The sequence below is a fragment of the Hypomesus transpacificus genome, chromosome 22 (genome assembly GCF_021917145.1).
Source record: "Hypomesus transpacificus isolate Combined female chromosome 22, fHypTra1, whole genome shotgun sequence".
Taxonomy (NCBI): domain Eukaryota; kingdom Metazoa; phylum Chordata; class Actinopteri; order Osmeriformes; family Osmeridae; genus Hypomesus; species Hypomesus transpacificus.
This window is the reverse complement of record NC_061081.1, coordinates 7,979,612-7,995,037: the sequence shown is the minus strand read 5'-3', so window position 1 is coordinate 7,995,037 and position 15,426 is coordinate 7,979,612. Positions and strand designations below refer to the sequence as shown.

At 44.0% G+C, this 15,426-nt stretch overlaps 2 protein-coding genes across 8 annotated transcripts in view; one reads left to right on the top strand and one right to left on the bottom strand.

Annotated features, from left to right (window-relative positions):
• The first annotated feature begins 834 nt into the window (after positions 1-834).
• On the top strand, positions 835-9,180 carry sdad1 (SDA1 domain containing 1). Its single transcript, XM_047044851.1, has 22 exons — positions 835-1,042; positions 1,259-1,363; positions 1,491-1,589; positions 1,697-1,807; positions 1,893-1,964; positions 2,433-2,533; positions 2,628-2,685; positions 3,077-3,151; positions 3,627-3,728; positions 3,836-3,905; positions 3,991-4,094; positions 4,175-4,232; positions 4,340-4,398; positions 4,484-4,560; positions 4,743-4,840; positions 4,934-5,010; positions 5,130-5,256; positions 5,402-5,493; positions 7,709-7,899; positions 8,300-8,384; positions 8,479-8,640; positions 8,820-9,180. Exons 1-22 carry the CDS (start codon positions 953-955, stop codon positions 8,865-8,867), a joined length of 2,061 nt encoding a protein of 686 aa, XP_046900807.1. The 5' UTR covers positions 835-952; the 3' UTR covers positions 8,868-9,180.
• A 2,004-nt stretch (positions 9,181-11,184) lies between these two features.
• The window catches only part of ptpn13 (protein tyrosine phosphatase non-receptor type 13), a 40,121-nt gene continuing 35,879 nt past the window's right edge, over positions 11,185-15,426 (bottom strand). For all 7 annotated transcript variants that reach the window (XM_047044375.1, XM_047044377.1, XM_047044380.1 and 4 more), the window contains 13 exons: positions 15,319-15,371; positions 14,977-15,132; positions 14,679-14,844; positions 14,414-14,503; positions 14,062-14,162; positions 13,913-13,968; positions 13,715-13,812; positions 13,381-13,529; positions 13,119-13,209; positions 12,633-12,970; positions 12,132-12,347; positions 11,984-12,046; positions 11,185-11,873 (listed from right to left, as the gene is read on the bottom strand). In XM_047044375.1, the coding sequence (XP_046900331.1) occupies positions 11,796-11,873; positions 11,984-12,046; positions 12,132-12,347; positions 12,633-12,970; positions 13,119-13,209; positions 13,381-13,529; positions 13,715-13,812; positions 13,913-13,968; positions 14,062-14,162; positions 14,414-14,503; positions 14,679-14,844; positions 14,977-15,132; positions 15,319-15,371 (1,655 nt within the window). In that variant the 3' untranslated portion in view covers positions 11,185-11,795. The remainder of the gene's footprint in view (positions 11,874-11,983; positions 12,047-12,131; positions 12,348-12,632; positions 12,971-13,118; positions 13,210-13,380; positions 13,530-13,714; positions 13,813-13,912; positions 13,969-14,061; positions 14,163-14,413; positions 14,504-14,678; positions 14,845-14,976; positions 15,133-15,318; positions 15,372-15,426) is intronic.

Sequence of the window (15,426 nt, the reverse complement as noted above, 5' to 3'; positions counted from 1 at the left end):
GTACGTTCTTACTGTGAGTGGTGTTTCCATGTTTCCACCTCATCTCTCTACTAACAGGATGTCTTCTATATTTTACAACTCTGATGTATACTTGTTTTTTTACATTAAAATGAAAATGGTAAAACAACTGAATAGCTTTTTTAATGGTTGGTATACATTTGGTTGTTGTGGCAACACCAGAGCAGTTTAGCAGCTGAAGTGCTGCCAGCACCGTGAACAGTAGTGATGTACAGTCCTTGAATGGTTTCTCAGAGTGTGATTCATTTTCCCATGGCCTTGCATCGTGGCAGTTCCAAAGAATCAGTGGAGGAAACATATTTGTTCACCACTCGACTGGCTCCCCGGGCAGCCTATGACTGGGCTCAGTATCGGAAACGAGAGACGGGTACCATTTCTGGGATATTGGGAAGTGTGCTTGCATGACTATTTGCCATATAAAGTTAGGTCCTTGTCTAAAATACTCTCCCTCTCAAGCGTTGAGCTGGAGAGTTAGTGGGGTCAAGCAGAGAGAATGATCCTTGCGTCTTTTTTCTGATACCGATATTGATAAAAATCAAATCAAATCGTATTGTTCGATTAGATTTATGAACCTAATTATTCAAAATCATTTTATTTTAAGGCATTTAAATGTATGCTATGTTGAGATTTGTAACAGTTCTGTTACCAATGGCCGAAATATTTTCTATTTTCTTGCAACACTCGCTTAGTCTGACCAAATATGTACAGTATATTTGTTTTTGATAGTGTAGGCCGCCGCCTCATACTCCCGAACAGTAGGTGGCGGCAACCCATCTCTTAACGTTGGTTGCAATCTGCCATTAAATGAAATGTTGTTTGACCAAAGAGCCTACCCGTAGATGAGTCAACATGGCGACCCCCTCGTGAGCCACGCTGGTGTTTTGCTAGTTATCGTTCAAGTTTTACGGAAGTAAATATCAAATAATTTGTAATCATGTCGGGTCGACACAACAACAAATTGCCAAATAATCTTCCACAATTGCAAAACCTTATCAAGAGAGATCCTCAATCATACACTGAAGAGGTCAGTCAACCAACGCTAATAGTTGATAGCTAGTTAGCTGTATGTTACAGTTGGTTAGCTTAGCTGACATGTGTTAAACTTATTGTCAAACAAACATGAGACGTTTGTACAGCAAACAAGGTTACATCGAGGTTTGCTCCTACACACGTTAGAATGTCATGTCAGGGTTTTAAAAATGTATAACGTTGACCTTTTGGTACACATTTCTTTCTGCAGTTCCTGCAACAGTACCGACATTATCAGTCCAATGTGCAGATCTTCAAGCTACAGCCTGACAAGCCAAACAAAGAGCTTGGAGACCTGGTCATGTTTCTGGCTCAGGTTAGTAAGAATCCAGATCATGTGTTTTTAATGTCGTGATTTTATGATTTACACTTGAAAACAGTTTGACACACTGTCATGTGTCTCCCGGTCTATAGGATGATTATATTGACTGTTTGTCTTTCAGGTCGGGCACTGCTATCTGCAGCAGCTCTCTACGTTCCCCCAGGAGTTGACAGAGTTGCTTCTGAGCCATCACACGGTCTTAGAATCAGACTTACGAATGGTGAGAGGGAAACTATGGACATAATGATTGACGCCATAAGATTTGTTTAGCTAGCTAAGCCATATTCATGAGTAACATGTTGTCATGTTTTTCGTTCCTTCTCTCAGACCTTCTGCAAAGCCCTGATTCTCCTGAGGAACAAAAATCTCATCAACCCCACAGGTCTTCTGGAATTGTTCTTTGAATTGCTGCGATGTCATGACAAGCTCCTAAGGAAGGTAAGCCTGCTGTATCTGAATCAGCTGCATCTGTATCTATCCACCTGTCTACCACACTTAACCCTCACATGTAATCTATTCCCAGACGTTGTACACACATATTGTGGCTGACATCAAAAACATCAACGCCAAGCACAAAAACAACAAAGCCAACACGGTAAGTGTATCTAGATATCAGGATGTGAGAAACGATCTACTCAGTTCTGTATCGCAAGTCTTTCCATCTGTAATATTTGTAAAGATTTTATCGACATAGCCTATTGGTAAATGCAAACTATACCATCAATCCTCATAACAAACTGAGAATCTAAACTAATCTGCACCAGCACAATTCACATCCGAAGTCTGGAAACACTAGCTCCTTTTACACAGCTTGTTAAAGCCCCCTGTTAAAGGTACAGACATTGAATGGGTTCTGTGTAAACAAGCAAAGCTGGCATGTTGATGGGTCTTCTTCATGGCAATATTGTGGGGTCATTGTGTTAAAAGGGTCTTCTGGCTTTTATATCTTAAAAGGGAAACCAGAGCTAGACATGACCAACGCTGTGTGCAAGCTGTCGGGCAACAGGAAGGCATTTTGGAAATACCACAAATGTCTCTAAATTGTGCGTCTTTTTGTCTCCAGATGTTACAGAACTTCATGTACACCATGCTGAGAGACAGTAATCCCATTGCAGCCAAGATCTCTCTTGATGTGATGGTGGAACTGTACAAGAGGAACATATGGTGAGTATTAATGTTATTTACCAAAAGTTTGAAGCAGATCTGTAATAAAAAGAAATGAAATAATGGTTCACTTTCTATCTGCTATCTATCACAGGAATGATCCCAAAACTGTTAATGTCATCACGACTGCGTGTTTCTCTAAAGTTACAAAGGTAAGAGCTCTTCATCTCCATCCATGCCCCTTATTCTCAGTCAGCTTAAATAATCAAATCTATGCAGCTTTTGAATTTTTTTTTTTTTGGGACATTACATTTATATTTAGTCATTTAGCAGACGCTCTTATCCAGAGCGACTTTCAGTAAGTACAGGGACATTCTCCCTGAGACAAGTAGGGTGAAGTGCCTTGCCCAAGGACACAACGTCATTTGGAACGGCCGGGAATCAAACTGGCAACCTTCTGATTACTAGCCCACTTCCCTAACCGCTCAGCCACCTGACTCCCATCGGACATCCTCAGAATAGGGTTCAAAGTACATATACCAAGTCACTTCCGTGTCAAATTTGCATGTAATGTAAAACATTGTCTTCTTCACCCCTATGCAGATCCTTGTAGCAGGCATGAAGTTCTTCCTGGGTAAAGATGAGGATGAGAAGAATGACAGTGGCTCAGAGTCTGAGGCAAGTGTGGGCAATGGTGTGCATGTACACGGCAGTTGAGAAGCAAGCTTGTTCTTGTGAGCAGAAGGCAAGGTGGTAGGTAGGTAGGGTAAGGTAGGGTAAGGTAGGTAGGTAGCTAAGGTAGGGTAGGGTGGGGCAAACTGAGTGTCTCACACTTATCTTTTGACATATTTTGTTGCTGGGAGAGGGGATCTGCAAAGCACAACCCTTCAGAAATCTTATAATATGTAATATTGTATTAATTTAGCATGTTTTTTTGAAAGCTTTATTAAAACCTGCAACCCCTTGAGACCTTGAGGTCAAATGCTCTACCACAGAGCTATACCCATGTAACCTTTCCAGAAAGGGCCTAAGCTGCTCCCCCCCACTTCTGGCCCAGGGAAGAAGTAATCTCAGCCCAGTTCAAATGTAAAGAGAAAAAACGAACTTCTGCGCGTGAAGTTCTGATCAAAGTCATGTTTATTGTTGTTTCCAGGAAGAGGGGCCGTCGGCTAGAGACTTGATGGTGAGATATTCCACAAACAAGAAAACCCCCAAGTCCAAGAAGAAAATGGAGAAGGCAATGAAAGTCCTCAAGGTACGTTGATGACCACTAGTAGTAACTTCTGTGTTGTCTCTGATCAGAGGTGTATCTTCATCCTATTATTGGAACTTATTTTTCATCAATCAATGTTTACTACACAGAAACACAAAAAGAAGAAGAAGGTTGAGGTGTTCAATTTCTCAGCCATCCATCTGATCCATGATCCACAAGGTATGGGCTACACCTTTGGCACATGCTTGAAATGAGACGAACCTCTGTTGCCATTTCTCTTACAATGGATTTTTATAATACCCAGATTTTGCGGAGAAGCTTTTAAAACAATTGGAGGACTCCAAAGAGCGCTTTGAGGTGAAGATCATGATGATGGACCTGATATCTCGACTGGTCGGTATTCATGAGGTAAGGGCATGGCTGCGGTCAAGGAATTGCCTCAGAAAACATCCAAGCATTGGATATTGACAGTGGTGTCTCTTCCACAGCTCTTCCTCTTCAACTACTACCCATTTGTCCAACGGTTTATTCAGCCCCATCAGAGAGGCGAGTGCTCCAGCTACTCAACATGTCAAACATTTGGGGGAATAGTTGTACAGGGGGAGCATGAAAGTGATTGTATGCTAGATCTCTCTCTGTTTCTCCCCATTTAGAGGTGACCAAGATCCTCCTGTGTGCAGCACAATCCTCTCACCCGCTAGTCCCTCCTGAGGTAAGACGGGACCCGGCCAGAGAGAGAGAATCAGCATAGCTCATCTCACATCGGAGACGTGACGCGTTTGCTCTCCCCTTCACAGATCATCGAGCCTGTGATCATGACCATCGCTAATAACTTTGTGACGGACAGAAACTCAGGCGAGGTGATGACCGTTGGGTAAGTACTTAACAATTTGGGAGCTAATACTGTTGGAAGATATTGCTTACTGTGCGTGTTACTTGATTCCTAAAGCGGCTGGGCTGTTTGCATAGTGTGTGCTGTGACGTGTGTACTGTAACTGCTCATAAAGAAACCACACGTGTGGTAGTAAATCTAATGAGGGGATTTGATATCTACAGCCTTAACGCCATCAAGGAGGTTGCAGCTCGCTGCCCCCTCTCAATAACAGAGGAGCTCCTCCAGGATCTGGTCCAGTACAAGACTCACAAAGATAAGAGTGCGTAGTCACAACCTGTTTCATTACTTGACATATGTAATCGCTACAAAGGGTGGTTTGTACATAACTAGCGATCTTTCCTCTGCCTGTTAGATGTGATGATGTCAGCCAGAGGACTGATTCAACTCTTCAGGAATCTGAACCCACAAATGCTGCATAAGAAAGACAGGGTGAGTACTAAAGTTTCCATTTCCCCACACTGTCCAGGTACGAAATTCTTGCGGAGAACATGAGCATAGACAAAGTGTGTCAACAGTGAACAAATGCCAACTCATGGTCTTGTGTCCAGGGGAGGCCAACAGAGTCGTCAGTGGAGGCCAGGATCCAGGACTACGGGGAGATGGAGTCCAAGGACTACATCCCAGGAGCAGAGGTCCTAGAAGTAGAGGAGGACCAGGAAGCAGCTGAGGATGAGGGTGAGGACTGCAACAACACGGTTTCTCCATTCACGTACATGGTTCATGGATTGGAGAAATTTCCTAAACAAGGTTAAAAATAATAATAATAACCGAAAATAGAAATGTTTACAATAACTTTCTGTTTCTTCTTAATGGGGACCAGAAGGGTGGGAGAGTGCCAGTTTAAGTGATGGTGGTGAAGATGGCGACTGGGTGGATGTGCACCATTCCTCAGACGAGGCCACTGGAGAAATGGTAAGGACCGTCCTGGTCACAGTGCATATTACACATATACAGTGCCCTCCAAAAGTATTGGAACAGTGAGGCGAATTCCTTTATTTTTGCTGTAGACTGAAAACATTTGGGCTTGACATCAAATAATGAACGTGAGACCAGAGATCAACGTTTCAGCTTTTATTTCCAGGTATTTACATCAGGATCTGATGCACAAATGAGAAAATATCACCTTTTTGTTCGAACCCACCCATTTGTCACGTGAGCAAAAGTATTGGAACATGTGACTGACAGGTGTGTTTTGTTGCCCAGGTGTGTCCTATTACATACATTATTCAATCAATAAATAACACTGAATGTCTACACTCAGGTTCAGATTGGGTAAGATAGGTTTTGTCTATGCAGACTGTATTCAGAGGTGAAAACAACATGAAAACCAGAGCGCTGTCTTTGGGTGAAAAACAAGCAATTGTGAGTCTTAGAGAAGATGGAAAATCAATCAGAGCCATTGCAGAAACATTGGCCATAGCCAGTACAACCATTTGGAATGTCCTGAAGAAGAAGAAAACTACTGGTGTACTAAGTAACAGACGTCGAACAGGTAGACCAAGGAAAACATCAGCAGTTGATGACAGAAACATTGTGAGAGCTGTAAAGAAAGACCCTAAAACAACTGTTAGTGAGATCAGCAACAACCTCCAGATGGCAGGAGTGAAGGTATCACTATCTACTGTTCGCAGAAGACTTCATGAACAAAAGTACAAGGGCTACACCAGAAGATGCAAACCACTCATTAGCAAGAAGAATAGGAAGGCCAGGCTGGAATTTGCCAAAAAGTACAGAGATGAACCTCAAAAATTCTGGGACAAAGTTTTATGGACTGATGAGACAAAGATTAACTTTTACCAAAGTGATGGAAAGGCTAAAGTTTGGAGAAAGAAAGGAACTGCTCATGATCCCAAACACACAAGCTCATCTGTGAAACACGGTGGAGGTAATGTCATGGCTTGGGCTTGCATGGCTTCTTCTGGGACGGGCTCATTAATCTTCATTGAGGATGTAACACATGATGGCAGCAGCAAAATGAACTCGGAAGTCTACAGAAACATTTTGTCTGCCAATTTAAGGAAAGATGCAACCAAACTGATTGGCAGAGCCTTCATCATGCAGCAAGATAACGACCCAAAACACACTGCCAAAACAACAAAGGAGTTCATCAGGGGCAAGAAATGGAAGGTATTAGACTGGCCAAGTCAATCTCCAGACTTAAACCCTATAGAGCATGCATTTTACCTGCTTAAGAGGAGACTGAAGGGAGGAACCCCACAAAACAAACAACAACTGAAAGAGGCTGCAGTGAAAGCCTGGGAAAGCATCAAAAAGGAAGAATGCAAAAGTTTGGTGACGTCAATGGGTCACAGACTTGCTGCAGTTATTGAAAGCAAAGGATTTGCAACTAAATATTAAGTCTTATTCACTTAAATATGTTTTAAGTATATCTGTTCCAATACTTTTGATCACATGACAAATGGGTGGATTCAAACAAAATGTGATATTTTCTTAGTTGTGCATCAGATCCTGATGTAAATACCTGGAAATAAAAGCTGAAACGTTGATCTCTGGTCTCACGTTCATTATTTGATGTCAAGCCCAAATGTTTTCAGTCTACAGCAAAAATAAAGGAATTGGCCTCACTGTTCCAATACTTTTGGAGGGCACTGTACCTGTAAATCAATATGACGTATTGAGCAGTTCCTCTGTATGTTCTGTCTGGTGCCTCCTCTGTATTTTCTGTCTGGTGCCTCCTCTGTATGTTCTGTCTGGTGCCTCCTCTGTATGTTCTGTCTGGTGCCTCCTCTGTATGTTCTGACTGGTGCCTCCTCTGTATGTTCTGACTGGTGCCTCCTCTGTATGTTCTGACTGGTGCCTCCTCTGTATGTTCTGACTGGTGCCTCCTCTGTATGTTCTGTCTGGTGCCTCCTCTGTATGTTCTGTCTGGTGCCTCCTCTGTATGTTCTGTCTGGTGCCTCCTCTGTATGTTCTGACTGGTGCCTCCTCTGTATGTTCTGACTGGTGCCTCCTCTGTATGTTCTGACTGGTGCCTCCTCTGTATGTTCTGACTGGTGCCTCCTCTGTATGTTCTGTCTGGTGCCTCCTCTGTATGTTCTGTCTGGTGCCTCCTCTGTATGTTCTGACTGGTGCCTCCTCTGTATGTTCTGACTGGTGCCTCCTCCAGGCCGAGAAGCTCCAAAGCATGCCTGTGGAGGAGAGGAAGGCCAAGGCCAAGGCCGTCAGCTCCAGTCGAGTCCTCACCCAGGATGATTTCAAGAAGATCCGTCTGGCCCAGATGGCTAAGGAGCTCACCGGTGCGCCGGGCAAGGCTCAGAAGAGGAAGATGGTGGATAGTGATGACGAGGGGGACAACAGGTGAGTTACATTTGCAACTGGTAGTTTCAATCAGATGGTCTTGATCAACTTTGTTGAATACTAGAACTGGGATTTCAGAACTACAAGAATAGCCATATACCAGTAGTCTTTTTGACCGCAAGATTCTAAACTATATCATCTCTGTGTTCATGACAAAATTAATCGCAAATTCATAACAATTTAAATAGATTTAATTGAATTAAGACATGTTCTATTCTAATCTAATAATTTGTTTTGTGATAGTCAGGTACCAGAAAAATAGTTTTTTCTTTTTATTCAACAAAGTTATGAAATGGCTTGGATCCCATTGTTCTCACAATTGTATACAGAGGAATACTGTGTTGGAATGTGAATCGTATTCATTGTTTACCTTGACATGATATGATGCAAACATTTTCAGAGGGGAGCTTCTGACCTTGAGGAACATTGAGAAACTGCACAAGAAACCTAAGGCAGACAAGGAAACACGCCTGGCAACGGCAATGGTAGGTCTCTTTATTAGGAAGGCTGCTCTGCATTGTGACTGAGCTCACCTCTCTCCTGACAGTTAAGCACCTGGTCCATTTCGCTCTGTTTTAGGCTGGCAGGTCAGACAGGAAAGAGTTTGTGCATAAGAGGACAAAGCTCAACCCATTTGCCAGCACCAGCAACAAGGAGAAGAAGAGGAACAAGAACTTCATGATGATGAGGCACAGTCAGAACGTCAGGACCAAGGGCAAGCGCTCCTTCAGGGACAAACAGGTGAATGAGTGAATTGCTTGAAAGCTGATATTACATTGTGCATATAGTGTTCAACTGAATCATTGTAGTTTTTGGATTACATCTGGGTTGTGTATCTGCAGGTGTTAACTTGACTGATATTGATTCATGTTGATCAAATCCACATTAAGTTAGTTGTGTTCTGTACCTTTTCCTTCCAGATTGCTCTAAGAGATGCCCTAGTGAAGAGAAGTAAGGTCCATAAGTAACATCTCTGGAGTGAAAGGTTCTTTCCTTACCCAGCATCATCAAGATCTTTTGAAATGGGATTTTACTTTGTATAAAAACAAATGGCTGCCTTAAATTGGGCAATGAAGTGTTCTTTGTAATATGGGGTGAAACATCTGTATTTGTGTATAGGTAGGCTTATAGTGCCATCTATTAAAATATAGTTAACGCTGTCCATTTGTGGATTATTTTATATTGAAATAAATTACATAAAGTATACATAACATATACTGTGTATATATATATATATTGCTCAAAATCTTTAATTTCATTAAATTAGTTTATGAAACTTCAGGAATATCAATCTGTTCAGTTTCGGTAGCATAAGCAATGGGGAATCAATATGATGTGTTTTGGTGCAACAGGGGCACTGTGGAAGCAACAGCAAGACAACCCCCAAAACAGCATGGTTTTGCAAGTGGTGGCCACACACAATCCCTCTCTCTTTATCCCTCCTGACTGATTGTCCTCTAGTTCTGAGAGTGCTAGAGTCCTGCTCCCTACTGGGAGCATGAGGAGCAACAGGAGCCCAGGCTGCAGGGGGAGCATGAGGAGGAACAGGAGCCCAGGCTGCAGGGGGAGCATGAGGAGGAACAGGAGCCCAGGCTGCAGGGGGAGCATGAGGAGGAACAGGAGCCCAGGCTGCAGGGGGAGCATGAGGAGGAACAGAAGCCCAGGCTGCAGGGGGAGCATGAGGAGGAACATGAGGAGGAACAGGAGCCCAGGCTGCAGGGGGAGCATGAGGAGGAACAGGAGCCCAGGCTGCAGGGGGAGCATGAGGAGGAACATGAGGAGGAACAGGAGCCCAGGCTGCAGGGGGAGCATGAGGAGGAACAGGAGCCCAGGCTGCAGGGGGAGCATGAGGAGGAACAGGAGCCCAGGCTGCAGGGGGAGCATGAGGAGGAACAGGAGCCCAGGCTGCAGGGGGAGCATGAGGAGGAACAGGAGCCCAGGCTGCAGGGGGAGCATGAGGAGGAACAGGAGCCCAGGCTGCAGGGGGAGCATGAGGAGGAACAGGAGCCCAGGCTGCAGGGGGAGCATGAGGAGGAACAGGAGCCCAGGCTGCAGGGGGAGCATGAGGAGGAACAGGAGCCCAGGCTGCAGGGGGAGCATGAGGAGGAACAGGAGCCCAGGCTGCAGGGGTGGTCCATCTCCTCACACAGAGGAGCACATCTGAAGGGGCTGCACTACCTGTACAACCTGATTGGCTAAACCCAGATATGGTGCCTATAATATAGGGGTGGGAATCTTTTGGTACCTCAAGCTCACAATTCGATTCTTGGGGTCACGATTCGATTAAAAATCGATTCACGATTTTTTATCAAAGTTCGATTCAATATATGCTTACATAAAAAAAAAATGCTGTGCACTTCCATGGAAATTATAAAGAAGAAAGTTTGTCCGTTTTTCAAGGATGTTGAAAATGGTCGTAAATGCAGTGTTCCAGGCTGTACAGGGAAAGCTGACACTTTCATCGTCTTTTCATTGTCTTCCCAAGGAACCAAACACTTGACGGGCATGGCTGATATTTATCTAAGATCCCTGAGAAGTTTGACACAATTATTCATTTGCTCGAACCATTTCACCAAAGTTTTGAAAATGTTGGCCGGATTTGAACCCAGGCTGTTGTGGTACTGCCCCAGCTTTCAGCGCATGCACACTAACCCCCTGAGCAAACAGGGGGGCCCTGCTTGCTTCTGGTTTTCTGACACCTAAACTCTGCAGGTTGTTACAACTAGATAGTTCAATGTCAAATTTAAATGTTGAGTGGAGATTTTTATGAACCCTGATAGCTCAGTGGTTAAGGATGTGGGTTACTGTGTCAGGGTCTTGTGTTCAAAACTGGCTGAAAGTTACTACAATACAATCTAATTGCCCTTATGACACTACTAAAGGACAAGGTACATTCTTTCTGCTAATGTCAAGTTATAAAACAAAATACTCTACCTTCTAATCATACTTGCAAAACAAGTGAAAGTTAGCTGAAGGGTTTCTAAGAACTAGTTCATGAAATACAGTGACAATAAGTAGACTTTTCTTGAATATACTTATTTATCTCTGCAACATGGTTAAATATTAAACATAAATGTACAGCTTACCGTGTAGTAGTGGTGGGAATCTTTTTGTACCTCACGATTCGATTCTTGGGGGGGTCACGATTCGATAAAAAATGTTTTTTTTAAATCAAATTTCGATTCAATATGCTTACATAAAAAAAAAATGTTTTCTCGATTTTTGCGAATCGATTTTTTCCCCATCCCTACTATTATACTATGAAATGAATAGCAACCACATGGAAATGTTTGAGTCATTTATTTACAAATTGAAAATTCTCCTTTATGTAACATTTTATAACATACACAGTATTCAAGAGATGAATATGTACACTTTAAATTCATTGATTACCTCAGGCAGTCAGCAATTACTGTATAATAGATTTACAATGCAAATACTGTCATAGTATTCTGTCAAGGCATGTTCCAGCATCAAATAGCTTTTAAAATACACACGATCTTTCTCCACATAAAACATGAATTCATTCATCACGTTCATACTCATACCATAATATCCAAGAATCTATAAAAACATAGTATTAAATGTGATGGACTAAACAAAATCAACAGTTGTCATGAATGCATTAAGAGTGGTAGCAGCCAAAGAGGGGAGAGGAACTCAAAAGCAATCATAAAAATATGAGATTTACTTTTGTGGAAAAGTATATACTCAAGGCAATGTAAGAACATGTACATGGTAGCCCTGCTACTGTAGCGTGTGTGTTTAAAGGTGCTGAGGGGGGGTGCAGCTTCCACAGGAGGGGGGCCGGTTGTTTGGGGGTGCTGCGTGGGGGTGCAGCTTTCACAGGAGGGGGGGGGGGGGGGGGGGGGCTGGTTATGGGCACTGCAGCTTCGCTATCCTGAGATTTTCTCTTCTGCTTGAAGACATCTAAGCACATATAAGATCACTTGGTAGCAGAAAATATATTGTTCCTGTAAGGAGAAGTGCAATGGGACAAAAAATATAATAAATTAGAAAAAGCACATAGCGATCATATAGACTACTCCACTATGAATGGAAAGATGCAAGATGTTCTTGTTACCTCTGTTTGGACCATTCCTTGCCTCTGGAGCCTCATGTTTCTCACCACATCTGAAATATCAAACTAAACAGAAAACAACCATTTTAAAACAATCTCCACAGCGTTGTCTTGGGCTATCAGACCCTGAACCTTTTTAAAACAAACTTACGTCGGCATCTTTGCTGATAAGGCCAAGAACCACATCTATGCAAATGAGGGTTCCAGATCGGCCAATCCCAGCACTGCAGTGCGTGACAACAGGTCCGGAATGGTGGATGTGCCTCATGTAGGATATGAAAGTGAGCAGCTGTTCGGGTTGAGAGGGAGTTCCATGGTCTGGCCAACCTGTGTAGTTCAGATGAGTAACCCGCTGAATCTCATTGGTCTGAAGAGGAAAGAAAAAGTCCACAGTCATCTCTTGTTCAGCATGAACACACAAAGGCGAACACATGGCACGGCGTCGCCCATCCTGACCTCGTCCCCCGTTACTCTTATCCTGAGGTTCATCTCAGGACTCATGCATGAAACTAACCATCTCTCATAAACATCCATTAACATAAACAGCGTTTGACCAATTCAACTCTGTTACACATGCAGAGAAACTTGTGTGTGTGTTCAGGACCCATTAACAGGAAATCTATTGGAGGCTAATTATAAATCAAAGACTCACATGGATGTCTTTGACCTCAATCAGACGGATGACAAAGTTGTCAAGGTGCTGGTCCTTGACCAGGGTGATCTGTAGCCTGTCGTCCACCATCTCTGCTGTCCTGGGCGTGTCAGGCCAGTAGCGCTGGCACTTGACCTTTCCCCCCTCTACTTCCTGGGTCATCATGGCGATCACGTTGGATTTCTGCTCCCACACCATCTGCCAGAAATCCCCCAGAGTGGTGGGTAGGGGTCCCTGACAGGCAATGTACATGAAGTGCTCATCTTTCACCAGCATCTTGATGAAGTTGGCATTTATATAGCCTCCGTCCTTTCCCAGAACTACTCGGGTGGTGTCAACTGACAAGACAAGAAGAGAGAGGGATGGTTCACAACTTAGAAATGACAATATAAAATACAAGATATTATTCTCAATGGGTATAACCCACCATGTAGCTAGCCTCAGTGTTAAACACTCAGAGATTCAGAAGCGATCTATGGAACTTACAGGGTACAATGTTCTTGTAGCGGTTCTTCTTCTTGTTCTCCTTGGTCTGGCCAATCAAACAGTCATCCAGGGGCTGCAGATTCTGCAGGTTCTGTTACAAAGTGACAGAAATAGAAAATAATCACATGAGAATTAAGCTACTACTAATGATCTGAAGGTCTATCTAATCTTAAACCTTTTTCCAACCCTTCCTAAGAGCACTTTTGAAAAGTCCACAGTGGTTGGGAGGCCACCCAGGCCTTTTCCCGGACAAAGTTCTTACCTCAAACTCCTGCAGGGGGACCTTCTGCTCTAGGAGGCCCCTCAGCATACGGACTACTGTACTGAGCTTGGGCCCTGTGTACTGGCCCTCAGGGACCACTTTCACCAGGGGGAGGGAGGTCAGCTCATCCTCAGTAATGATTGGTCCATCTGTGTGTGGCAGTGGGGGAGGCGTTTAAGGCACAGCATTCCATTGCTTGAATGAAAGCAACAGACCACAAAACACATAACCCCCTTGGTCTTGCGACGTCCCAAAAACGGGCCGTTGGGTTTGCCTTTGGAGGACGGCATCCTTTCTAATGGTGCAGCCATGGCATGTGTGGAGCACGGCTCACCACCAGTGAACATGGAGTTGATGTTCTCGATGGGTAGCTCGTCACTGCCCCACGTGATGTCATCCTCCTCCGGCTGCTCCGCGCTCATCTGCAGGTAACTGAGAGCGGCACACAGGCAGGTTGGAGTTCAGTCACGTCTGAGTATTAACCAGAGGATGTTTGGGTGTTGGGTGACAGTGTGGCGGCAGCCCTGCTTACTTCTCATTCCGGGGGTTGTCCACGCTCTCCTCTCCCCATTCAGCTTTCCGGGAAGTCTGAAGCAACACGAGGAGAAGAGTGAACGTTGTAAACGAGCAGCAGTAAAGGATGTTGTTAGAGTGTGTGTGTGTCTGAGTGTGTGTGTGTACCTCAGGAGAATCCTCAGGCAGCGAGAAGCCGTCACAGTCGGTGTCCTCAGACAGCTCAGCACTCTGCTCAGTCAGTCTCCTCTCTCCTTCCTCCTCATAGTCTTAGCAGAGAAACACACACACAATCAACACAGACGCACCAATACACACCCCGACTTCCCAGACTGTACTTTCTTCCTGCAATGTGGAATTTCCTCCTCTATCTTTTTTAATCACTCTGATCCCTATGGTATGCTGATCAACAGTGCAGACCAAAGAAATAACAGTTTTTTTCTAAATATTTAGCATAGTCCACATTTTTTGTATGATTAGGCTGTCAGTAGTGTGGATGATGAGGAACATATTACACAACCTATTGGTGGTATTTCAGGGAGGCTGGTGGTCTTGTGGTCTTCAGGAGGACTACACAATTTAATCTTCACTCCACTGTCCTCACTGACATCTGAAAACAAAAAAAAGTGGGTTTAAGATATAGGTTCAAAATATCATTATTGTTGCCTCCCTCAAATGACCATTTGAGGTGAATTGACGCATCACAGTGAGACCATGTTGACATGTATGTGAACATTCCTATGAACCCAGAGGAAGATCTGTGTAGACTACTGTTGGGTGGTTACCATTGTTTCCGTTGCACTTGTCTAAGCTGACGGGGAGATAGGCCAAGTACGTGCTGGCGTTTTGGTCTGGAGGGCGGGACACAATCAGGTGAACGAGGTCTTTGGCTTTCCGGATGGTGGTGACAGCTTTTGTGTGAGACACCCCTGTCATGAGGTCCTCGTTCACCTGTTAACCATCCAATCACAAGACAGGTTCACATCGGTGCTGTTAGAGACCTCATCATGCCACTAGTGGTCATAACATGTGTTGCACGAGAAAACATGCAGAATAATGAGCCCACAATTGACCAAAATGTACCTTCAGTAACCTGTCGCCCACTTGCAGCCTGCCTGAGTTGTCTGCTACTCCTCCAGGGGTAATGGACTTCACAAAGATGCCCCTCTCTCCACCAATCACAGAGAAGCCCAGACCTCCAGACACAGGCTTCTTCAGATCCAGGTCAATAAGTTCCTCCTGTACGTGCAGCACACCAAACAAGAGAACATGGTCCTTTTAAAACACAGGGATTTCAAGGACACTTTGAATATACTTTATGTTTTAGAAAGATTCAGTTTTAGATTTGAGTTTTTTGTCCAAGCAGACACATTCCTGGAAAACACGATGTCTGGTTTTCCACTAGGCAGGTGTCAGTGTGTTTACCTCTAAAGGACACAGAGCTTCTGTATCACTGCGATCGTCTCCATGGAGATAACCTTCAACCACACAAGGAAAACAACCATCACATTGCTACAACACCAAACTGAGAAA